The sequence below is a fragment of the Cyphellophora attinorum genome (assembly GCF_001299255.1).
Source record: "Cyphellophora attinorum strain CBS 131958 chromosome Unknown Contig16, whole genome shotgun sequence".
Classification (NCBI taxonomy): Eukaryota; Fungi; Ascomycota; class Eurotiomycetes; order Chaetothyriales; family Cyphellophoraceae; genus Cyphellophora; species Cyphellophora attinorum.
Window position 1 is genome coordinate 361,330 of NW_017253244.1, and position 22,026 is coordinate 383,355.

General features: G+C 54.0%; 11 protein-coding genes across 11 annotated transcripts; 5 read left to right on the top strand and 6 right to left on the bottom strand.

The window, feature by feature from the left end:
• Nucleotides 1–388: 388 nt before the first annotated feature.
• Nucleotides 389–1,423, top strand: AB675_4578 (Mitochondrial ribosome-associated GTPase 1; the record flags this gene model as incomplete). The annotated part of the gene is made up of 1 exon (XM_018144726.1): nt 389–1,423. One exon carries the CDS (start codon nt 389–391, stop codon nt 1,421–1,423), a length of 1,035 nt encoding a protein of 344 aa, XP_017999104.1.
• A 394-nt stretch (nt 1,424–1,817) lies between these two features.
• On the bottom strand, nt 1,818–3,827 carry AB675_4579 (DNA polymerase gamma, mitochondrial; the record flags this gene model as incomplete). Its single annotated transcript, XM_018144727.1, has 1 exon — nt 1,818–3,827. The coding sequence occupies one exon, from the start codon at nt 3,825–3,827 to the stop codon at nt 1,818–1,820; it is 2,010 nt and encodes a 669-aa protein (XP_017998924.1).
• Nucleotides 3,828–3,892: 65 nt separating this feature from the next.
• Nucleotides 3,893–5,323, bottom strand: AB675_4580 (DNA polymerase gamma, mitochondrial; the record flags this gene model as incomplete). The annotated part of the gene is made up of 1 exon (XM_018144729.1): nt 3,893–5,323. The coding sequence occupies one exon, from the start codon at nt 5,321–5,323 to the stop codon at nt 3,893–3,895; it is 1,431 nt and encodes a 476-aa protein (XP_017998985.1).
• Nucleotides 5,324–5,744: 421 nt separating this feature from the next.
• Nucleotides 5,745–7,229, top strand: AB675_4581 (uncharacterized protein; the record flags this gene model as incomplete). Its single annotated transcript, XM_018144730.1, has 1 exon — nt 5,745–7,229. One exon carries the CDS (start codon nt 5,745–5,747, stop codon nt 7,227–7,229), a length of 1,485 nt encoding a protein of 494 aa, XP_017999162.1.
• Nucleotides 7,230–7,812: 583 nt separating this feature from the next.
• AB675_4582 (uncharacterized protein) lies at nt 7,813–8,529 on the bottom strand (the record flags this gene model as incomplete). The annotated part of the gene is made up of 1 exon (XM_018144731.1): nt 7,813–8,529. One exon carries the CDS (start codon nt 8,527–8,529, stop codon nt 7,813–7,815), a length of 717 nt encoding a protein of 238 aa, XP_017999060.1.
• A 402-nt stretch (nt 8,530–8,931) lies between these two features.
• Nucleotides 8,932–9,741, top strand: AB675_4583 (uncharacterized protein; the record flags this gene model as incomplete). The annotated part of the gene is made up of 1 exon (XM_018144732.1): nt 8,932–9,741. One exon carries the CDS (start codon nt 8,932–8,934, stop codon nt 9,739–9,741), a length of 810 nt encoding a protein of 269 aa, XP_017998947.1.
• A 432-nt stretch (nt 9,742–10,173) lies between these two features.
• AB675_4584 (putative acyl-CoA dehydrogenase AidB) lies at nt 10,174–12,174 on the bottom strand (the record flags this gene model as incomplete). The annotated part of the gene is made up of 1 exon (XM_018144733.1): nt 10,174–12,174. The coding sequence occupies one exon, from the start codon at nt 12,172–12,174 to the stop codon at nt 10,174–10,176; it is 2,001 nt and encodes a 666-aa protein (XP_017999135.1).
• Nucleotides 12,175–12,534: 360 nt separating this feature from the next.
• On the top strand, nt 12,535–13,701 carry AB675_4585 (Mitotic checkpoint protein BUB3.1; the record flags this gene model as incomplete). The annotated part of the gene is made up of 3 exons (XM_018144734.1): nt 12,535–12,556; nt 12,606–12,849; nt 12,897–13,701. 3 exons carry the CDS (start codon nt 12,535–12,537, stop codon nt 13,699–13,701), a joined length of 1,071 nt encoding a protein of 356 aa, XP_017999021.1.
• A 40-nt stretch (nt 13,702–13,741) lies between these two features.
• AB675_4586 (Ribose-5-phosphate isomerase) lies at nt 13,742–14,692 on the bottom strand (the record flags this gene model as incomplete). The annotated part of the gene is made up of 2 exons (XM_018144735.1): nt 13,742–14,262; nt 14,317–14,692. 2 exons carry the CDS (start codon nt 14,690–14,692, stop codon nt 13,742–13,744), a joined length of 897 nt encoding a protein of 298 aa, XP_017998913.1.
• Nucleotides 14,693–15,336: 644 nt separating this feature from the next.
• Nucleotides 15,337–16,944, top strand: AB675_4587 (NEDD8-activating enzyme E1 regulatory subunit; the record flags this gene model as incomplete). The annotated part of the gene is made up of 1 exon (XM_018144736.1): nt 15,337–16,944. The coding sequence occupies one exon, from the start codon at nt 15,337–15,339 to the stop codon at nt 16,942–16,944; it is 1,608 nt and encodes a 535-aa protein (XP_017999093.1).
• Nucleotides 16,945–18,893: 1,949 nt separating this feature from the next.
• AB675_4588 (uncharacterized protein) lies at nt 18,894–20,441 on the bottom strand (the record flags this gene model as incomplete). Its single annotated transcript, XM_018144737.1, has 1 exon — nt 18,894–20,441. The coding sequence occupies one exon, from the start codon at nt 20,439–20,441 to the stop codon at nt 18,894–18,896; it is 1,548 nt and encodes a 515-aa protein (XP_017998950.1).
• Between the last annotated feature and the right edge of the window lie 1,585 nt (nt 20,442–22,026).

Here is a 22,026-nt window from a genome sequence, read left to right on the forward strand (position 1 = left end):
ACATTGTGCCGCTGCGAAATTGACCGGTTTCCTGCAGGCTAATATCGCGGGTGACCATGTGTCTTATGCCGGTGATACACCATGTCCCTACTACACACTTGGGTCCGTTTATATGCGAGATAACTACCAAGCTGTGGCTCTGTGCCAAACCGGATGACTAGATGTCAGCCCGGCTTGTCTGTCGCCGGACGACAAAGAATGCCAATCGAGACCGGTTGACCGTGGCCATGTACTCCAACTTCAACTTTGACAAACCCAAGATCTTTCGGCATGATGGCCTTCAACACTCACCTCTGTCTCACCGTCGCCTGTATGAGCAACGGCCGAACAGTATGGCACGCCATAAGCCAATAAGCCTACCACCCATCCACCCTCACAACCTGCCGCAATGGCAGCATTCATCCCCCGCGCGAGCTTCCCCTCCCTTTCCGTCCCACGGTCCTACTTCCTGGGCCACCACGCCGCGGGCCTCACGCGCATGAAATCCCTCCTCTCCTCCATCGACCTCGTAATCGAATGCCGCGACTATCGCCTCCCTCTGACCTCCCGCAACCCTCTGTTCGAGTCCTCCCTCGGCGAACGCCCGCGCCTGATCGTCTACACCCAACAAGACCGCGGCAGCAACTACACCGCCCAGGATACTGCTCGCGAAGGGATCGTCTCCAAATGGTATGCGCCTACGCCGGTCCTCTTCACCTCGTCAACCAGCAAAAAGGGCCTACAAGCAATCCTCTCCTTCTGCCGCAACCACGCCAACAGTAGCTCGAGCCACCTCTTTGGCACCCGCGTGCTGATCGTGGGTATGCCCAACGTCGGCAAATCGACGCTGCTCAACTCTTTGCGTAAGGTCAGCTTGAACAGGGGCAAAGCCTCGCGCACGGGAAATCAGCCGGGGATCACACGCAAGATCGAGTCTGCAGTCAAGATCATCGAGCCACCGCGCGGTTCCGGACAGGGCGAAGCGGGAACGGTCTATGTGGTCGACACACCGGGTGTCTTCACGCACTACATCCCTGACGCGGAGTCTATGCTCAAATTGTGTTTGTGCGGGAGTGTCAAGGACACGATCGTCCCGCCTGAGACTGTGGCGGATTATCTACTGTACCATCTGAATTTACACTCGCCAGCCTTGTACGCAGCGTACCACCCGCAACCAACAAACGATATCGCTGCAGTACTGAAAGCGCTGGCGCTGAAGCAAGGGAGGCTGAAGAAAGGCGGCGAGCCGGACTACGAGGCCGCGGCACTGCAATTCATTCAGCGCTGGCGATGGGGCGAGATGGGGAGGTTCGTGCTGGATGACGTGAGTTCGGAGCATGGGTTTAGGCAACGTGAAGACATGTTAGAGGGCATGGGCGGGAGTATGAGTGCCGCGAGGCGGCAGATCAGGGATGCGAGGAAGGCGGCTGCTAAGGGACTGTGAGGGCGGTTGAGAATGATATCACTGCTTCGCGAGTGCCGAGTTGTTTGTGGTCGAGAAAGTGTTACCGCGGCGCCCACGGGCAGGAGGTCAATGCTTGCGACAGAGGATGGAGAAACAGTCCGAAGAAGGAGCTTTGGGAGAGAGGAAACGGAGCAGCCGCAGGCAAAGACAAAGACACTTACGATACCCAAAAGCATAGCGACGCTGGTTGTGCATAAGCACTGATTGTACGTTTACACTATAGCACACATTATATAGATATGTACACTAGTCTTTCCCACCTCTTCTTAGTAACCGTACTCCCAATAACAGACCAAAGCCCAATCGTGAACTCGTACACCGGCCAAGCAAGACTCGACCATCTCCTGCTCCGCTGGTCTGCCTGATCAAACAATCAGACCTCCCATCCGTCAGCAGCCCACGACCCTTTAGTGCTACTGAGACCTCCGGGCCCGCCCATTCCCACCGAGGCCCTCTTCATACCACTACCAGCCATGAGCCACGGCCGCGTCTCCTTTCCGCCCTTCATCGCCCTATGGAATCCCGCCGTCCAGCGGTCTTCCACCTCCATCAACACCGCCTGCTGCGGTTGAGCATATGGCGGTGGCGGGACCTTCGGCTTCGGTGGCCGGCCACGTGGGCCTTTAGGGATGGTTGTTGACTTTGTGGTTGTGCTTTTGCCGCTCGTCGTGGCTGAACCGCTGCCACTCTCACCACTATCTTCAGCCTCCTTGACAATGGCTTTCAGCTCCTTGTCGTCCGCGGTGATTTGCGCCTTTAAGTAGCGCAGACCCGTGCTCGAGTTGAGACTTGACATGACAGTCGGCTGACGGTCGTAGACATAGCCCGACAGGTCGATTGGTAAATCCGGCACGACAGACTCGTCAAGCTTCGCTGCATCACCCTTGTCCATCAGCTGGACGATGTCCAATGACTCGCCTGCGGGTATCGGATTGGGATGACTGGGCGTGACGCAGTCCATGTCGACTTCCTTGCGCAGCACATGATCGATGTCGACAGCCGAGAAGAAAGCACAGGACTGTGGCAGGTCGTCGATGCCCATTTGTTGGGAGAACATCGCACGTGTCCAGAGATTGGCGATTTGAAGCGCCATCGCGGCTTTGTACTTGTCTTCTTCCTTCACCAGATAGCGGATCTCGTCATGTACAGTGATTGCAAGGCGGGCGCGGAGGTTGAAACGGCGCACCAGGTAGTCCATGGAGACAATCAAGAGATGAAGGTAGTCGACTCCGGAACTTTGGATTGCCCAGTTGATGCGACTGGTCATAAACGAGCCTTGGTTGATGAAGCGTCGCATTAAAGCTTCAGTGATTCCGGCTCCTAGGACTGGCGTTCGCGGTCGTTCTTGCTCTGCGAACTCCTCTAGCTTATTGAAGACGAAGGACTCGGTGCCGCCACGCCAGAAGGTGCCCTGTCCGAGCGCCTTACGTCGCGTTCGGGTACCTTTCGTCTCTTTGTACAATTTCTGAGCAATTTCTGTGGTCTGCTTTTCTGACAGTGTTGGGTTGAATTGACGTAGCAGAGTCGCAGCGAATTTCAGTCCGGCGCCGTAGATTCGTCCATAGTTGAAGACCTTTGCATCATTTCGGGAGATACCTAAAATCTTGGCTGTCTTGGAATGCAGATCCGTTCCCGCGGCTTTGGTGCCTTCCAAAGTCATGAACCCAATGGCATTGCCACCGTGAAGCTGGAACTGGGCGTCACCAACGAGAGATGCGATCCATAGCTCTTGGCTGTCGACGTCAGCGCCAACGAATGCATAGCCAGGAGGAGCTTTGATCATCGCCTTCAATTCTGAGCCAACTCGATTTGCCTTGGCATTGGATGCTGTCAACCAGGTGTTCTCGACTGCTCTTCGGGTGATGGTGCCCATGGGAATGATCTGAGGCAGAATGAAGCCTTGCTGAGAGCTTGACTTTGATTGGTCTTGTTCAGCTTCGTATATGACCATTTGAGACTTGATCCTGTCCCTGGCGGAGATCCAGTAAGAACAGGACGCGTTCATCTCGAGGGCTTCTTTGGCAAGCTCGTACTTTGAAGACAATGCTCCAGCTTCAAAGTATTGTAGATACCCTTTGGCTAATGGCGAGGCACACCGAGCCGTGGGACCATCCTTATGTGGTAGTTTGAAATAGACGTGAGCATAGTCGTCCTTCAACGTCAGATTCGTCTCTTCTAGCATGTCCGCTCGTGTGACATTGCTGTTCTCGTACTTGGTCTCGTCCTTCACAGGGACCCGGAATGTCCAACCATTCTTGTCTGACCAGACTAACGGATAGCCATCCCAGGATAACTTCAGCAGCAACGGCGCAATGCGGGTGCGAACCGTCAGACTGATAGGCCCAGAACTTGAGGCAAACAAATCGCGGTACCAATTCGGCATGCCAGGCTTCTTTTGTCTGGCTACTGGCTCCAGAGGAGCGTCTTTCTTCTTTTGTTTCTTGTACCTTATTTCTTGACCGGCCCAGTCCAGCTGAGCGAGCAGGGATCATTGTTGTACACATTTGGCTGTTGTTTGACAGCAAGAGCTTCGTCACAAAGCTTCATCAGTCGTTCTTCCACGTCCTTGAGTCGTTGGTGGTACGTTGCATCGGCATCATGGAGATACTGTTGCCAGGACTCGTTGACTGGGAGGATGACTGAGGAGAGATGCCGCAGAGCTGCGAAACTGATGGGATGTGGGCACGTCTCCAGGAAATTTGGGAACACCTTGGTATAGACTCGATGGGTGATCGAGACGTCGGCTGCGCAGTAGTCGAGTAACTCATCCAGCTTCGACACAATTACGTCCCGATCTAGCTCGCTGAAATAGTCGCGTTGCGCCTTGTCGATGGTCACGCCGCAATGAAACTTGGCCACATCTCGCAACGAGTTGATAGAGCTGCGTCCGACCCACAGCTCCTCTTCCTCTTCGCTGAGCATTTTAGTTTCGAGCATTGTCTGCAGCTCGACTGAGTTGTGGTCGCCCGACATTTTGTCTCGCAGATCTCGATTCTTCTTATGCTTCATCCAGGTTGGCCTTTGGCGAGAGCACATGCCGTTGACAGCGACATGTAGCGACATAGTATCAATGAAGAAGTTCCGGGACTGTTCCAGCGAGTATTCTTCCCTGACCCGAGCGCGATCGTAGCCAATATTGTGGCCAACGACTATCCGGGCCTGATTTGGATTGCCCAGTGGGATCAATTGCTTATAGTCCTCTGTTTCGCCGAGGAGCCAAGGCGAGATCCAAGCATACCACGTTGTCGGACTGGCAGCGCAAGCCATGACGGCGTAGCTATTGTCTTTCCACATGACCTCAACATCAAAGGAGAGCATCTGTTCATCAGGCGCAGCAATCTCCTCGCTCGTCATGTCTGCGTTGTACTTGGTCCACCCACTTCGACGAATCCATTTGCGTGGTCTCGGTGGCGGATTGGCCCGGACGAACTGCTTCGCTAGATCGAGGTACGGCGCAGCGGCGTCTTGTCCCAGTCTCTGGAAATGCTCATCCATTGTTGATCCCTGCAGCGGCGGCGTCTCGAGGCCGATGGGCGGATTGTCATCTTGATTCTTCCCGAGCAGTTCATGGCGCCGAAGGTGGTCTTTCGACAAGTCAACGAGCTCGGACTGAGGAACAAATGATCTGCCCGGGAATATCTGCGGATGAAGCTGGCTGCTCAATTGTTGCACTCCAATAGGATTGTAGCGCGCATCAGATGGTCGCGCCAACGAGGCGGACGGTCTCGTGTCCGCATTGTTGAAGGCCTCCGCTGCGACAGCATAGTGGCGTCGCAGGATGTGTGTCGCGCGACAGGCATAGTAGGGGCGTAACCGGAATTTCTGAGCTGTTCGTGTGTAGCCTCTCGCACACTGCGCCGGAGCCGGAGGCCAAAGCATTCTTTGGCGCACAGTCGCTGTCGATGTCACATGTGTTGGTACATTGGGAGTTCTGCCCACGGAGGGAGTCAGTGCTTCATACCATCACCATTTCTCACCAAAGGAAAAAGGGCGGGCAGGGGTGGTGACTTCAGGGTTCGAGCTCCACCAGTGCCAAAGTCGACGCGCTATCGATTGCCTGCAGTCGGGTGCCGTTCTGTCACGCTAAATTCACCTTGGTTTAGGGTAGCAGGAGGACTTGCAGTCGCCCGGAGTTAAGAAATTGGCGATTTCGGGCGACAATGGCCAACGACATCATGCGTTGTTGTCTGAGGGTGGCACTTGAAGACCTCTGCAGCAGGACTGCGTGGATGGATTTTGCCATCCAGGAAGCTCATATGCTATTGTCTTCTGACAAATCGGAACATGCATCATCTATGAAATGAGCAGTCCGCCTCTACAGTTCACCTTCTCTCCTCCTTTTCCCTCCAACAGAGAAACGTCCGCCACCCGATACGGCAGCCGTAACTTCCCTCCTAGACCGCCATCTCCCACAACAAGGACCAGCCGCGTTGGCCCTCTGCAAGTAGCACCTCCTCGACTCTTTCGAGATATCTTCGAGGGCCCGGCACCTGCCATGCCGGATCCATCGCTCAGAACAGAGGCGATCTTGCCCGAGCCACCTGACAGTGGCACCCACGAGTCTTTTGCAAGTGCTATCCGCCGCACAAGTCGGGCAGTAGCGAACGCTGAAGAGGCTTTTCACACAAGGGGGACTGTCAGAGTTCCAATCGATCTTACGGGCAGCCCACCTTCATTAGATCGCAGTGAAGGTCGTCGAACACATTCACGTGAACCGGGTGGGGCCGCGGCCGATTTTATATCTTCAACAACACATCCTGACGACAATCGCAGTCACTTCAGTCACCATTTGCGACTTCCGTCTTTCTTTAGTGATCCAGTCTACGGCTACGTCGCACCACCGCCACCAGCTCAACCCACTCAGGCGTCGGACTCACTCGATCGTGCTCGTAGTCAAAGAGCACAAGCATTCCAGAGACGTGCCCGTCAGTTACTGAGCAGCAGTCGGAGGCACTCGACCGCACGTGAAGAAGACAACGCCGTTCGACGCCAACGGCAGAATCGGATCACTTGGCAGCAGACTCAGGCTCGCCTTAGGCATTATCAAGAGGCTCTACACACGCGACACCACGACGTATCGCTATCTTCAGACGACGATCTCGATTCGCTTTCATCTGACGATTCTGAGTCATCCGCGGAGGAGGAAGCAGCGGACGAAATGCCGCCAACTTCTGCCATCGAGTCGGTCGATCTGACCAATGTCGACAGCAGTGCCGAAGTGGCAAATGTGCTCTCAAAGCAACGAGCAGAAGCTATCCTAGCCCAGCGTGCCCCTGGAGCCACGGAAGAGGGGAGAACGTTCTTTACCGCTTTCAAGTGCCCAATTTGCATGGACAGCCTCAGTCGGGCAACTGTCACTAAGTGCGGCCACATCTTTTGCCACAGATGCATTGTCGACACCCTCAAGTGGTCTGCACAACAAGATCGGGACGAACATCCCGCCCGAAAAACTCACGATGGACACTGTCCTGTTTGCCGCCAGACATTGAAGATCAAGGACGTGAAAGGGCCTGGGCGCACCTTAATCCCACTGCAAATGAAGCTGCTTACGTTAAAGACACTCAAAGACACCAAAGGAAAGCGTCGTGCTGATAGTATCGAGCTTGGCGAGGCATCGGAGCCGAAGAGGCAGAGGAAGAGCCGCACAGCGAAGACTAAGAAGACTCGACAAGGTCGGTCGACTAAGCGAGAAGATTCAGAGGACGTCTTCGGGGCTTTCACGAATGACGCATCGATTGCTGAGCATGTCGAGGGTGCTGCTCCAGCTCGTGGCGTCCACGACTAGTCATCGAAAATCATTACCCGCGATCAATACGATCACTCCGTATCCGACGATGTTGAAGCCGGGCGGTGCCAGCTCCCAGCTACCGGACATGAACATGCTCCAGTCGAGAACAACGAGAGCGTCTCCATGACACAGCTGAATCTGCTCAGGCTTCAGACCCAGGCGTTCGAAATGCTGGCCAACCATCTGGTGGTGTCACCGAGTTCCGCAACGCACCCCTACGCGGACAAGTCCCCATTCAGAATTCCAGGTGCCATCTGGTCTCGGGACCATTCAGCCGTTGTAGGCATCCTTACGGTCACTTAACCTTGGACCCTTGGAGCTTCCAAACACAAACCTTGGACACGTCTTGTCCTCGGGATGCGCTTCATGGCGCTGATGTCCCCATCAGCCACCGAACTATCCAGTGGGTTGACTACTCTCGGTATGGGGCAATTACCGGCGACGAAGAACACTCGAAACAACGGCAATCGGGCACTTCCAGGTCAAGAGACAGGCTGCGTGGTATTCGGCGACGAGGGTCGCCTGACATTTGACCAGTACGGGACGATGAAGTAGGCGGATTCAAGAATTCCATCGTCGCTTACAGAGTTGCCTTCTTGTTTGCATGTTCGTCTGACTGCAGTGCCGTGATCGTTGGCTCCTCAGAGGTCATTCTGCCATCGCAGTCTTTGATTGCAATCCTGTGCTCGCCAAGCAACGCTTCCAGATTCTGGATTTTCGATAAAGTCGCCCCTGCCGTGGCCGCTCTCACGACGTCTGCCAACTGTCTCATCCCTGCTTCGTCTTCCGTCCCGCCACCTCTCTCAATTGCATCTCTCACAGGTTGCACGCCCTTCGTTTCCATTGCCTTTGCCAGCCTCGGAAACAGCCCATGCCCATTGCTAGACCCATCCTCGCCATCCCCAGACCACACTATGACTGCCTCCGCACACCTCCAGATCAACTCCCGCTGTGCATTCTGACTGGCTACCTCCGCTTCGTCCCGAGCATTCACGCAGATACTCTCCATGTACAGCCTTGCCTGCCCGAGCGTTTCTCGATGATGTCGTAGAATGACGCTCAGGGCATCGTGTACGTTGCTTGGGACCAGGCGGGTACGGCCGTGGAGGGTAATTGATTTGCGCTCTGCGCTGGATTGGTCTGGACGGGTGAGAAGCACGGTGTAGGACCTTGATGTAGGGGAGCTGTAGTTGGGTTGGTGCTCGAGGTGGAGGGAGATGGAGGTGGATGTGGCGCTAGGGGTGAAGCTGGCGAGGCGGATCGTAGCTGGGGCGAGGTGTGTATATTGGAAGAGCATGTCGAGGTCCTTGTATGTGCAGTACTCGAAGTATGGAGGAGGTCAACGTCGTTGTCGATTTCGTAAAATCGAGGGAAATCTTCGTCATCCGGTCTTCTCGATCTGCTGTCAACCGGTCTTAGGCAATGTCTAATGTTACAATCGTGCACGTGATATCGGGGTCTGATGAGTTCTGTTTCTGCTTTCTGCTACTGCTTTCTGCATATCCTTCCAAAATCGTCAACGACGTACGGAATCCACGCGCATGGTGATGCTCAGAGGGTTTTGCGGTACTGCAGTGATCAAGGGTGCTTTGGTTGGAGTGCTTTGAACCACGAACCTCCGGGATACAAGACGTATTTCGTGCAAACTGGTGGGCCGGAACCTCGTCACAAATTGGTCACATAAGTGGCTTTGCAAGCCATGTCAAACCGCCGGCAACGACGTGCGCAGCAAGCCTCTGCAACCACCACTGCCGACAGCATACCGCACACTCGGGCCTCCGATGATCCGCGGAACAAGAGCAAACCAGCCAAGACCCTCCTCGAAATCGCCGCAGAGCGTCAGTCACAACTACTAGGCGACCATTTGCCCACTGGGGCTAAGATCAAGGAGTCAAATGTGGTCAATGTGACGATCGATCCGACCACAGGCGAAGTGCGAACGCTTGACGGCTCGCCTTTGCCTGCTGGACTGTCCTCCAAGGTCGATGGAACGGGAAAAGTTGTCGTTGAGGATGCCGACCGACTAAGTGCAGGTTCAGGAGCGCTTGGTGCAGGGGAGGCAGATATCGCGCCGTGGCTCGACACATTACTGCTTTCATTACCGCTCACCATGATCCATTTCACTCTTTCGGTGTTAGCGATGCACCAGTATGCTCAAAAGCTCTACTTTCCGCCATTGATCACGCAAAGCCTTTTCATCGCGTTTCCGACGCTGTCGCTGTTGGTACATTTCTTCCGCGGCCACCTGTTGGGGTTAAGCGTGACAGAGGAGAGGGCTAGGGCTGCGGTGTTCTTGTTGCGGAGTATAGTGTATCTGGTGGTGGCGAATGTGGCCGGTTGCTATCTGTTGATGTTGAGTAACGATCGAGGGTACTACGCGGTGATGAAGAAGGCGCCGAGTGTTGGGACGATGTGGGTGTGGGCGGTACTGGAAATGGGACTGATAGGTGCGATAGGAGGTGTGGCTGGGCCGGCAGCTTATGCTTGGTGGAAAGGGTACGGGCTGTAGCAATTAGAGCGGTCTTTGAAGTACTGCGTTCAGGTCTGTCTTGAGGTGTCTAGCCTGTGTCAAGCCATCGGGCCCACGTGCGGTCGGCATTCATTCTCTTGTCGTTCCGGCCCAATTTGCGCCTTCTATCGTCCAGTCTTGCACGACCTTCGCAGCTGCCTCTGTATTTAGCCATCAGCAGTGAGTCCTAGCAACGTGCACCAACAAGTGAATGCTTCCTGGCCGAGTGAGGAGAGTGAATGCTCTCTGTTCCCCTCAATATTCACTATTCTGAAGGAGTATAAGTAGTTGTCCTGCCCACGACTCTCTCCCTTCCTTCTTTTCCTCAAGCAACTACTTCGACTGGTGGCATATCATGCCATGTCAAGGCAGCATCTACTGCTACTTGATGGGGCGAGCTTCATACTTCCACGATCATGAGCGCTTTGTCCACTACAGCTTCGACAAATTGCCAGCAGACTCTGATGCAGGAGACTTGGACTGGCCTAGGAAAATCTTTCGGTCAAGATCAACCTCCTTTGCCCAATGCTCGACCTCACCACGGCCTGCGCTGACTTTCATTCGCACCCATCTTCGTGCTACCTCAATCGCGACTTCCTCAAGGTCGACACATGCATCTGCCATCAGCACAATTGCAGTCGTGATAGCCTCGAAATACGCCAACATCGATCGTCCCTGCCACAGTATCTGCTCTTCGCTCTTATCTTGCAGTGACCTCTTGAATGACAAATACACTGCCTGCACTGCCCTGATCTCTCTGTTAAACAGGTGTCGTGCCTTCGCTGCAATGCTCGCAACTACCTTCTGTAACCACTGACCATATACCTTCTCGAATTCCGCAACACCTCTTGTCTTGATCTGCAATGCCCTCACGATGTCTTCTGCGAGAACAGATGTCGTTCCTTCCCAGATCGGATTCACGTTTGCATCACGGAAAAGTCGTGCAATATTCAGCACTCCATCGTCTTCGTTGTTTTCGCAATATCCCACGCCACCAAGACTTTCCATACATGCTCGCAGACCTTCGACCGCCCGAAGTGAACAGCAGGCCTTCATCACAGGTGTCAATAGCCTCAATAGAGCATCCGCATCTGCGTGCTTCTCTGGGAGAAGGCTCATCTCATGCGCCTTAGTCGTAGGTCCGGTATACTCTGTGTGACCCAGTAGTGCCACACCAAACATATACAAGTTGGTCATCGCTCGATACGCCACCGTCTCGTCCGCCATCCACTTCATATGCTGTACATTGTCTTCCAGTCTCTTGCCTCCCTGCACCTTTCTGACTCTCGTAAATGCCCTGCTCGCTGCAAGGCCGCCTCTCCACATCCCTACACCACTCTGCGCTGTGTGCAGTCGGGTAATGTTCAATATCGCCGAAATCATCCTCACGCCTTTCCCTTCCTCACCAAGCAACCAACCTCTCATACCGTCAATCACCAATTCCGCCGTCGGCACAGCCTTCGTCCCCAATTTATTCTTCAACCTGCTAATCTGCACGCCGTTCATCACACTTCCCTCCTTTCCACCTCCCAGCGCTCTCCTCATCGGCGCATAGAACGCACTGATGCCCTTCTCCGTCTTCGCCAGCAACACCACGCAATCCGCATCCGTCGCTGAGCTGAACCATTTGAACCCACTAATCAACCACTCCCCCAATGCATTACCCTCCGTATCAACATCTCTCCGATCTCTTCGCTCCCTCTCAATTTCCTCCCTTCCCATCTTCCTCGCCACAGTCTCCGTCCCAGCGACGCTACTCCCACCACTCCTCTCTGTCATCCATTGCCCACTCGTCCATGCTTTCTTCGGATCATTACTGATCAGCCGCTCATACGCTGCACCGAAGACCTTCCTCGCCTTTGCATCCAGATCATGCCGACCCAGCTCCTTCCGCAGTAGCACAGCAGCACCATCCGTCATCGCCACCGGACATGTCACCACCGCAGCTGAAGCCTCCCATATATGCAGTGTCAGGAACTGATGCACACGCAAGTTATACTCCACCTCGCCTTGCTGGGAGGAGCATGCATCTGGAGGTTGGGGATATCCATTTCCTACGACGCCGTTGTTGGTCTGAATGTCCTTGAGTGCTTTCCAGCCAGGAGACGTGCGCAGGGCATTGGTGTTGTTGGGTGCGCCGAAGGTTGTTAGTGGGTGCAGAGTCGGTGGGTTTGTGTCAGCATCGATGGTGTGAGCGAGTGTATCTGGTGAGATGACTTGGCGGGAGAGGTTGTGGAGATGTGTTGGGATGTGGGATGGCGTGGGAGAGGGGAGGTACAGGGCTATGAGGCGGGAAACTACTGGGTCGTCGCCATGGACATGGCCCGGGGAAGTACATGCGACGGCGCTTGGGTGTGAAGTGTAGGCCGGCAAGACCGTGGGGAGTTCTTGAAAGAAGCCAGACGTCAGCGAAGATGGGGTGAGTGTCGGCATGGTGAGGTGCTTCTATGCTAGGTCGGTGCTCAGAGATTGAGCGTGAGTCATTGCAGCTATATTGTCATCCTCGAAGTTCAACATTTAGAAACGGGGATCTGGTCTTCGCCTCGCCTCGTCTTATTGATTACACACCGTGATTTTTCAAGAGGAGTTCGTCCACGGGTGTTTGGGACTTTTGCGCATTAACTAGTAGGTACAGGGTGGGTGATTTTCGGCTCATCCTCCCCGCGTTACCTATTATTTTGAGACGAACCGTTCTCACTGAAAACACCTTACTGTCGCCCTCACTTATTTCCAACAACCACACGAGCAGAAGCTGAACACGTCCAGTCAGCGCCGCTGTGTGCAGTAGACGCGATGTCGTCGGACGCAAAGTCAAGTAAGTCACACGGAGATGCCTCGACAGCGCCATTATTGACCACTCGCAGACCAGTTTTCGATCGCAGACCCTCCTAGCGATGCCATCTCCTCGATCCAGTTCTCGCCACACGCGGGGTCACACAAGCTCGTGGTGTCTTCCTGGGACAAGCATGCGTACATCTACGAGCTCTCTCAAGGCAAGTCCTGCACTCAAGTCGCAAAATTTGAACATGCAGCGCCCGTGCTCGATGCGTGCTTTGGCGAGGATGACAACGTGATCTATACAGCTGGCCTGGACATGTCGGTGATTCGGTAAGGATCGCGTGAAGACGACAAGAGGACCTCGCTGACAGTCTCAGGATTGACGTATCCAACGGCGAAACACAAGTCATGAGCACCCATACGAGCGGCGTCAAGTCTGTAGTGTACAGTAAACAGCACAACATCCTGGTCTCGGCTGCGTGGGACTCGACGCTGCACATACATCATGGAGGTGTCCCGGGCGAAAGCGACCAGAGACCTGCGAAGATTGAGCTTCCGTCGAAGCCGCATGCTCTAGATCTGTCGACAACCAAGCTTGTCGTGGTCATGGCCTCTCGTGCTCTCTACATCTACGAGCTCAGCTCACTGTCACAAGCGCTGAAGTCCTCGGCAGGTCAGAGTCCTGCCGTGCTCAAGACAGAGCCGTGGCAGCACAGGGAAAGCAGTCTCAAGTTTATGACTCGTGCGGTCTCCTGCATGCCGAATGACGAAGGCTACGCTACGTCAAGCATCGAAGGACGGGTCGCTGTGGAGTGGTTTGACCCTTCGAATGATTCACAAGCCCGGAAGTATGCATTCAAATGCCATCGACAGCCAGTCGATGATGTTGATGTGGTCTATCCGGTCAACTCTATTGCATTTCACCCAATTCATGGCACGTTTGCAACTGGAGGTGGTGATGGAGTCGTTGCCATCTGGGATGCTGTCGCAAAACGAAGAATCCGCATATATCCTAAACTGGCCTCCAGCATAGCCGGCTTGTCCTTCAGCTCAGATGGGAAGTATTTGGCAACAGCTATCAGTCCTGGCTTCGAAGATGGCAAGGATGAGCTGGCTGAAGGTACAGTGGGCGTCTATCTACGAGAACTCGGAGAAAACGAGGTCAAGCGGAAAGCCAAATGACGCCTCTACACAGTCGCGATTCCTGCATCCAGCTGTTCTCTCAGTGCGAATTCGACACGACCGGCTGTATCGGAGGATATTGGTGGACGACCGAATCTCGCTTCTTGCCTGCTTTGCGCAGAGTGACCGAGCCATCGGGCATGCCAAAGTAGCATGCGATAGGTCTCTGACCTCCCACCACACCAGCAGCATCTGCCTCAGGCCCGGTGGGTCCGCAGAAGAGGCCGACGGCAAGCACTCCGTTGATGTCCTTGATGGTTCGTGCAATGTCCTCAACGTCCCAGATACCTCTGCTACTGTCTGATGTCATACCGTTGGCCAGATCCTCGGCGGAAAGAAGAGGATGTGGGAATGGTGCATCTATGATGTAAAAGTCCTGGTCGGTCTTGATAGGCCCTGCCTTCAACATGGCGCCTTCGCGGATGAAAGGACCTTTTCCGTCGGGACTTCTGCTCCCCAGGATCTTCAGACGTTGCATCACTTGACGAGCGGCCTTTGGTTCGACCTCGATTGGGATGGTCGGCCACTTTGTAAGTAGCCGCGATTGCAGTTTCCTGTGGTCTGCTCACCAGTCAGCGCTTCGTGTTTGAGTCCGCTCGGGGCATGATGCCCTACCGGCAACACAGATGAAGACTTTTGATCGCATCGCGACAAGCTTCTCCTGATACAGGCAGGCACCTCCTCCTTTAATGCAGTTCATATCGTCGTCTACTTCGTCGGCTCCGTCAAACGCAACTTCTATGCGCGCATCGTCAGGTAAGGCATCGAACTCGATCGGTACCAGTCCAGCTTCGATGATGAGTTGTTTCGACTGGTAGCCTGTGGGCACGAAGCCTATCCGTGACACATCTCTTCCTAGATCCTTGATTGCTTCTACAACGTACTTGACCGTTGTGCCTGAGCCTATGCCTACGAAGCGCGGGTTCTCTGGGAAGTGCTGTCTGACTGCTTCCTGTGCTGCCGCACGCTTTGCTGCCTCAATGTCCGCCATACTGTCGCGGCTGCGGCTGCGTTGGCTCGGGGTTGTGGTGAATGATCGTGTCCGAAACGTGGCCGGCGGCACCGGAAATGTACTCGCTACTGCTTGATACAGACGCGGCTTAAAAGTATAACTTGTGTGTGAAGCTGTGGTCTTTCGTTCAGAAGCTTTCCAGCAAAGCTACGCGCATTGAACCTACATATGAGTGACCTGCCCAACACAGTGCGCATCTGCTTTTGGTAAACGTACCAAGCAGCTTACTCAGGACTGCATATGGTGTTTGTAAGTCGTGAGTAGCCTCTGAAGCTAGAATCTCTGTCGTAGCGGTGCTCCGAATAGCCTCAAAGATGCACACAGGTTCTGGCAGGGACTGATCTTGGTCGAATTGCGCTGAAACTGAAATCGATTCGACTTTCAGCACATTTTCTGGGGGAGAACAGCGCGGGGCATTTGACTGGTGAGTCATGCTATCGATACCGATCTGCGCACTTGACTCGCCCGGGCGGGCGCTGCGCGACTGCCTCGATTTCCTCTGCATCACTTGCAATAACCTGCCATCATCACGCAGCGTTTTCTTCCAACACTCGGCATTTGCATGGCGTTCGGGAAAAGCGTGTATTTGATGCTACACTATTCGTCGATTGCATGAGAGCGTGATGGAGGGCGAGGTTGCACCAAGAGAGCTCACGCCGCCACCGATTCAGGCGCCGACAGCTAAAGAGAAGAAGTATGATCGTCAGTTAAGACTATGGGCCGCGGCAGGACAGCGAGCTCTTGAAGAGTCACATGTTCTACTGGTCGTCGGTGAAGATGAAGAAGGCTCAAGCAGCTCCGTTGCGGGCGCTGAGACGCTCAAGAACCTCATTCTCCCAAGCATCGGCAACTTCACGATTGCAGACGCAGCGACGGTGAGAGACGAAGACCTTGGCGTGAACTTCTTCCTCGAAGACTCCAGCCTAGGCAAGTCGAGAGCAGAGGAGACGAAGCGCTTACTTGAAGAGCTCAATCCAGATGTCACAGGTCATGCTATCTCAGAGTCTCTGAGTGAGTGGCTGCCGAGGTATGACTCCCTGAAGCCATACAACCTGTTCATCATCTGTGGTGCCACTCAAGCGATTCATTCGATCTGTACATATGCCTCGAAATACGGCGTACCGGTCATTCACATCCAATGCGTCGGATTCTACGCTGCCTTCTCGATACAGCTTCCGGAAGAATTCCCTATTGTTGATACCCACCCTGATCCGGAGACCACGCAAGATCTTCGTTTGCTCCAACCTTGGAAGGAGCTCACAGACATGGTGCAGGAGCTGGGTGACATAAGCAAGATGTCGAATCACGATCATGGCCATATCCCCTACCTGGTAATCCTCCTTTACTACCTGAAAGAATGGCAGGATACCCATGACGGTCAAGCTCCGTCAACCTTCAAGGAAAAGACTGCGTTCAGAGATTTCGTCCGGGACAAAGCAAGAACATCGAATCCTGAAGGCGGCGAGGAAAACTTCGACGAGGCCTGCGCTGCGGTGCTCAAGTCGATCTCGGAGCCGCCCGTAGGCAGCGGCTGTAAAGACATGTTTGCTCTAGACTCATGTTCATATGCCAGTATCACCGCCGAGTCAGCTAACTTCTGGGTGATCGCTCATTCGATACGTCAATTCTACGAGAAGCATGGTGTCCTACCTCTGCCTGGCTCAGTACCAGACATGAAGGCTACTAGTGAAGGGTACATCAAACTGCAGAACATCTACAAGAGCAAAGCTCGCAAAGACGTCGCGGAAGTCACCGATACAGTTCGGTCTCTCGAGAAGTCGTTGTCTCGAGCTTCGCCTATCGATTCAGCAGAGATAGAAGCGTTTTGCAAAAATGCCAGCCATGTTCGCGTCCTCACAAACCCGGGGAACAAGCCGCTACCAACAGCTCGCTTCATGTTCAAAGCGTCGGTTGACCCGATCGCCTACGTTGCTCTCAAAGCCGCCCTTGAGCTGGATTTCAACGACATGGTCCCCATCTATATTGCCCTCAACCAACAATATCTCAGCCAAAATGTCGAGTCATGGACATCTGACGAAGAGAAGCAAGGGCTTATCGACAAATGCACCGAGGAAGTTCGTCGTGCCAAGGGCGCAGAGATGCACAACATCAGCAGTGTCACAGGCGGGATGGTGGCGCAGGAGGCTATCAAACTGCTCACACGACAGTATGTGCCTGTGGAAGGAGTTTGTGTGTTTGATGGGATCCGAGCCAAGGCGGGCGTGGTCTAAGTCTGATGTCTAGCGCCAGGGCTAATCTTCCGATGGCGGGTCGGTGTTTGGGAACCGGTGATGTTGCGATTGTGCACCAACGCCTCCATCCCGATCCATGCCTCCTTATTTCACCAAACGATACCGATATCAGCCACTCGAACATTCGACATTTCAACCATCTTTGTACTGTCTCGATACAGGCCCAAAGCGGCAGCCTGACAAACCTAATAAGCGGTACCAAGAGATAAGAGAGTTGCATAAGGCAACCACCCCAGGGGCCGCCCTGCAATGGCCCACTCAAAATCCGTGTATTATACCACTAGTATGCGATTACTTTCCCGACCCCATATACGACCCGATCCTTGCCGCGGCATGGTTAAAGCATCAACTCATCATCAGTATTCTTTATGCGAAGGCGACTATGACGACTCCGGCACCAACCGCCCGTAAGGCTGGGATCGACTTCACCTCGACAAGCGCACAGTCAGCCTGAGCGGCCGACGCTTGGCTGAGCGGGCAGATAAGCGAGGCGGACAATGGCCAATTTTCCCTTCGATTTGCCTGCTAAACATTAAAACATGATGTCTTGTGCGATATACGCATACGGACACTTTGGCTTTTCGGCAACGCGACGCTAGCCTGACCGGTGGGCAGGAAGCGAGAACGGGCTTGATGCCTTATAAGCACAGTAAGGTTGGGGCCGTTGTGAATCAAGACCGAGACAGCATTGGCCCGATCACCTTGTTGCCCATTACAAAGACCGATCTTGTCGCAATAACGTCACAGTCATCCACTTTCGGATTTGCTAGTCGGATATTTGGTACCCCCAACGAGCACGATGAAGCGCGCGTTTTCGGCCACACAGCGGGATCGTGTAATCCAGACAACGGGGTCTTGGCGATGCAATGGATTACCTAAGGTCAGCGGGCTTGCTTCCTTCGCCGTTTTGTGCTTCAACGGTCGTTGTCGCCAGTGCGGTCGGTGATTATGTGACCTGGCGCTGTGTCACGTACTGCAGCCCAAGACATTGGCCGAAGCAAAGCCGGTGGTCCAGACCGCACTAGACGGGGCAAGGGGATTCGTTGAGAGCGTATGATCCTATGACTGGCGAAAACGACTCTCTCGTGTTGTCAATCCTTTCGGGGGTTCAGAAGGCAGTGTGAGAAGGGGACTTGCGCATGGAAGCCGTGCAAAGAGAGACATGCATATGCCAAGGACGTAGGGAGGTCGTTGATCAGTTGATGTGGAGGAAGTCATCTCTCGCGAAAGCAGAGCGGCCAATTGCTACTCAGTAGATGACTAGACAAATGAATCTCAGTCAACACCCCTCGCCCGCGCACTTACAGTTGCCTTATGTGCATCGACCGAAATCTTCTGAGTTCGTCACAAAGGACGAAGTAGCGCGAGACCTGAGCTGCACGTCACTTTCCCGCTAGAGATCCAAGAACTACGCAGGCCCAATGGTCGCTTCCACGAATGCACAAGAGATCTCGTACGGACTCAAATATTGTTCCTGCATAATAAGATTATTGTGTATTGCTATGTGAATGCGAAGCGCCTCGACAGCACGAAAGATTTGTACTGCCCGTCGCTTCCTTGCCATGCTTCCACACTGACTCCAGTGACCAGTCCGTACGTGGCAATAATGCGTTTATCCAACTTATGCGCGTGTCTGCACAACACCCCTAAATCTCGCCCTTGTGGCCGTGAGGAACGAAACGAAACAATAGTGGCTCCCCTGCTAGCAATATCGGGTATCATGGCTGGCTGAAGTTGCTGAAGAATGAAAAGGTAAGCGCCGTAAGAAAGATGCGTGCCGTCGGAAAATCTATGGCGTTGACTGGTGTCGAAGGAGAGTTGAATGATCGCTGGGAACGACAATGAAATTCGTAAGTGATGAGGGAGGCCTTGGTGTCGAAATGCTTGAATGTCGATGTAATCGCCTTTGTACATAGGGCTAGTGAGCTCTAATTTGCAGAGCCTTCAGCGTAGTCAATATCCTCCGCGGCATTGTCTGTGCTTTCCGCCTCGGCGCTGCTGCGACGTCGGTACGCGGGGTGCTCTGCGGAAATATCGTCCAGAGAGAATCCACCGATGCGCCGAGTCAAGATGCTCGGACCATCCTCTGCAATAGCCGGGACTGTTGGTTCAGCGCGCTCACGATAGACAGGAGGCATGCTAGGATCAGTGCTGGGCAGACGCTCCAGGTCGGTGTATTCGAGCTCAGGTCCTTCATAGTCCAGGATCTCAGCGCCGGCCTCGGCACTATCGTGGCTGCGACGGCGTGGCAGGCCATACCCGGGAGGCGAGTCTGGGACATCTTCGTAGACGGGTGGCATCTCCTCGTCCCAGCTAATGCCCATGCCGACTCTTTCAGTAACGTTGAGGCCGAACTGCATGCGCAGAACGCGAGCGGCTCCCGTGGGTGTGATGACTGAAGGGTTCTTGTTCGCGCAGAATTCTTCAGCCACGATGAGCTCGAGAACGAGATTGTGTGTAACGCTGATGCCGGAAGCAGATTCCATGTCGCAGACTGGCTTGTGGGTGGGCTTGGTGGCAACGCTGGCATCGAATTCGATATTGATCTCGCCGCCAATGGTGTCAAAATCGGTCTTCCACCCGCTCTTGATTTCGTCAGATCCGATGACGCGTGTGTCGGTGTGCTGAACTGCTTTTCCGTCGGGCACTTTGCTGGCATGTTTGCTGCAGGGTGACGATGTGACTTTGCTGTGCTCCTCTACGCGCCACATCAACTTCCGTAACCGCCATCTCGTTGACGCTGATGGCTTCTTCTCCACGACGCCTGATAGAGTCATCGTTACCGGGAACTGGCCGATAGGATGGACGACAGGAGGAAGCTGTACGCGGCCTGTGAGGTTTGTTGGTGGAAAGATCCTGATTGATGATTTCAGTTGGCCTTCTGGGATTGCTCGGTGCAGTATCAACTCCTTCTGGTAGGTTATCTCTTGACCTTCCGAGGTCGTTGCCTCGAGCACCAGCTCGTACATAACTGAGCCGAGCTGAGTCACTGTAGAGGCCGGAAGCCGCCCATTGAATAGATGCTGGAACGGAACGGTGTTGTCATCGGAGGCAGAGTAAGTCTTCGGTTTCGAGATGATTTCTGCTTCTGAGAGAATCTCAACTCGCTCAGTACAAGCTTTGCAATCTCGATGGACTGGCCTCTTGCTCGTCTCAATGGCTCGCAGTGTTCGCTTCCACCTCGTCAATGTGACCTGACCTGAAGGATCTTGGACGACCAGCTTGATCTGAGTTGAAAGTAGAGCCCCGGATGACTGTGAAGGGCTGCCATACATGACTAGTGGAGCTGATTCGATGGTGGATTCGAACCTGGCTGGCTTAGGTGCTGTCTGTGGTCCTTGCTTATTCGAAGTCCGGTCTTTCGATTTTGAGCCAGCAGACTTGCCGAAAGACGGCATGCTGACTTTCTTCTCACTACGATGCTGTCGCTCATCCTTGTCCTTCTTCTCCTTCTTCTTGGTTAATAAGTTGTCCATTGAGAATGATGCTCGTCTCGACGGTGGAGCAGAGCTATCTGGGCTGATTGGTACGCTGTCGATATGACTAGTTTGCAGTTTTCGTGATAACGCACTTAATACATCAGTCACAGATGAGGGTGGCGAGCCGTTTCGTAAGACAGGGCGGCGACTTGGCATGGTCGAAGTAAATCGTGGAAGAAGATTTCAACAAATCGCGTGACGCAAACCGATTGCGGGGAAGGCAGAGCCTCGATCTCGCGATTTCCAAGGAGGCGCTGGACAAAGAGGGTAGGTACGACTGGTGGCGGCCAAGGCGGCGTTCTGCGACGCGGGCAGCTGAAAGGCTTAAACGTTCTTTGTTCGATGGTGTTCAAGCGAATCTCCGAGGAAGACGCGCTCTGCTCATCGGTGGTCTCCTGAAGTACCTAAGTAGCAGCCGGATGCTCGTGCCGACGTGTGCCAGTGATGGGCCGGGGTGGTGGAAATGCTATGATGTGTCTCGCAGATGCCGTGTACTGCACGTGATGAGCCCGATCAAGTAGTGACGACGCTATTGATGTTATAGAGCGACGATGGTGCACCGGTCATCAAGCTGGGGAAGGAGTAGATCCAAACCTGAGTAAGAGCGAGAGCAGCCGTCTTCACTTTATGAATTAACCTACCCGGTCTCTGTGTCCATCCAAGGAGCACACGTTGCATGTCATGCTGTGTTGACCGACCATGGTTGCCCTATGCGCATCGAAAGAGGCGCGCGTGGACAAAAATCCTGCATTCTCTCAGGTAACAGAAACAGTTTTGGCGTATTGCCAGGGCGTAGCAAGGATCATCCACACCAATGGGAGGAAAGCTTGACGAGAGTTTTCAGTCTCTGCTCGTCTGCGTGATGAGGAGAACTCCACAAATAGATGGTCATAATGTTTGAATGTCAAGCACGCAACAAAGGTCCTCGATGAGCACCGAGATTGAAACGGTAAGATGTATTACAGCATGACCAGAGCTGACTCCGCCAGGTCGCCAAACGCAACCGCATACGCTGCTTTAGGGTTGGTACCTTCCAAGAACCCGACAATCAGCTTAATAAGGGAATACAGGCCCTTACGGGCATGCAGATGCAGGGTATACTTTGGGCAGCCTCAGCCGCAGTGAAGCGGTCAGGCTTCTAATGATCCGTGAAGGTCGATGGCTTTATATCAACACGAAGCTGAATTATTATTCTTTCATGGCTGCATTTCCGCCCCGGGCGTTGTTGTTGCAAGCCAACGTGTTCAGCCCTGAGTAGCCGTGGCTTGCTCGTCAGACGCTGTCACGCTGATCACAGCTCTGCTTTTCCGATGCCATCTCCAACTCACATCTCCGTATCCGGTCGGGCATCTCCTGCGAGCCCTTAGGCAAGCACTTCTGCTCATGATTCAGCCATGCGTTGCGTCACTTTGACAACGATGGCCTCATTGAACGACAGCGAGCATCATTGTTCTGCCGTTCCATACAAGCGCGTATCGAAGGATGCTGTCTTAGGTGACAGGCTCTCAGCCAAGATCTGTCGTTAGGAGTGGACAACAAAAGCGCCCATGTGCTAGGCTCGAAAGCGCCATGCAATCCCGCT